This window comes from Lottia gigantea (genome assembly GCF_000327385.1).
Source record: "Lottia gigantea unplaced genomic scaffold LOTGIsca_86, whole genome shotgun sequence".
In the NCBI taxonomy this organism is placed as follows: Eukaryota; Metazoa; Mollusca; class Gastropoda; family Lottiidae; genus Lottia; species Lottia gigantea.
Genome location: NW_008710834.1, coordinates 209,713 through 211,326, shown reverse-complemented (window position 1 = coordinate 211,326; position 1,614 = coordinate 209,713). Strand labels below are relative to the sequence as shown.

Here is a 1,614-nt window from a genome sequence, read left to right as displayed (position 1 = left end):
ACGGAACAGAATTGTAAGAAACTAAAGAATTTTGAATTGGACTAAGGTTTTATTAAGATCCAACAAATTGTGTTGTGGATAGTTTGTTTCTAGTTGGTGAAGCAAATGTAATGTGATGTCAAATAAGAATAACCTCATTCGCCTTACGCCATATTTCTTGAAAACAATGTATGTGACAGATTATATTAATCACACTTAGTGTTCAAAAGGATTAATAATGAATTTGCTTTATTATTTCAGAAATGACAAAATGGAGTCTACAAATATTGAGATGATGGAGACTAGTGATGTACCTGTGGGTGTAGCTGATGTGTCAATCACAGATAGCAAGCCCAACCCACCTGCACCCACAAACACTGCCAGTATGTTACCACCATGTAGAGTGTGTGGAGAAAAGGCTTCAGGATTCCATTATGGTGCCAATACTTGTGAAGCTTGTAAGGTAGGTTCTCTTCTAGAAAGACATTTTCCGTCTGACGAATCTTAACCCTATAACACACGGCCACTTTTTACAAATTTTGGAAATGACTGTAAATTTTGTGTTTTCATCTTGATACACATTTGTGATTTTGATATCATCAAAATATCTGTCTTTGAAATGACCTTTAATTTTTGTGTTTTTTATTTATATTTCTAGGGATTTTTCCGACGTAGTTTAAAGAAAAAGGGAGAATATAAATGTGTGAATAATAAAGATTGTAATATTGGACCAGGGAAAAGAAATGGTTGCCCGAAATGTAGATATAAGATATGTTTGGATATTGGTATGAGTAAAGAAGGCAAGTATAATGATAGTATATGAGGGGACAAGGTTTGCAGGTATGAATGTAATGCACGGTTTTGTCTCTATGGTCAGTTTTACGCTGACCACTGGTCAATTGTCCAGGTAAGTTATCAGTCAGATGCCAAACTTAAGGGGACTAATTTTTCAAGAGCCATTTTAAGGAGACCAATTATGGTCACACATTTATGTGTTTAATTTTTTTTATATTTTACCATTTCAGCTATAAAAACAGGAAGATATACCCATCAAAAGAGAACAGAAAATATTCTAGAGATTAAAGAACTGCAAAACAGGTCTAAAAACATGACCGGCGCCATTGCAGAATCTATAGACAGTGCTACACCAGTGCCATTTGATATATCAGGAACCAACTCATTTACAAATCTGGACTCATCAGCCTCCACCAATATTTCTAGTGTGAATGTAGATAGTCAAAATGAGGAAGTGAAAATTTCAACTTTTGCTCAAAATTTTTTCAAAACCATTCATTGTCCTGATTATTTATTAGGGGATGATAATAATCTGAGATTATTGTCAGAAATAGTGTTAGAAGATTCCGAAACTACTTTCAGAGAGACTAATGTCAGCCCGACAATTTTTGGGAACAAAAGCGCCAGTCCTGCAAGTTCCAAAAGTGTCAGTCCAATAAGTGCCACTAGTTCAGGAAGTGAAAACAGTGCCAGTGAATTTGAAGACATTGAAAGACTTGAAGCAGTCATTGAGACATTGAAAAACGTTCATCTGGAACATGTCAAATGTTTGTCTCTCACCAGACAAGAGGATATTGAGTCTAAACAAAGTGAATATTGGGTGAGTATTTTCTCTGTTGA

At 35.1% G+C, this 1,614-nt stretch overlaps 1 protein-coding gene across 1 annotated transcript; it reads left to right on the top strand.

The window, feature by feature from the left end:
* Positions 1-274: 274 nt before the first annotated feature.
* LOTGIDRAFT_133697 (hypothetical protein) lies at positions 275-802 on the top strand (the record flags this gene model as incomplete). The annotated part of the gene is made up of 2 exons (XM_009067771.1): positions 275-442; positions 638-802. The coding sequence occupies 2 exons, from the start codon at positions 275-277 to the stop codon at positions 800-802; spliced, it is 333 nt and encodes a 110-aa protein (XP_009066019.1).
* Positions 803-1,614: the final 812 nt, after the last annotated feature.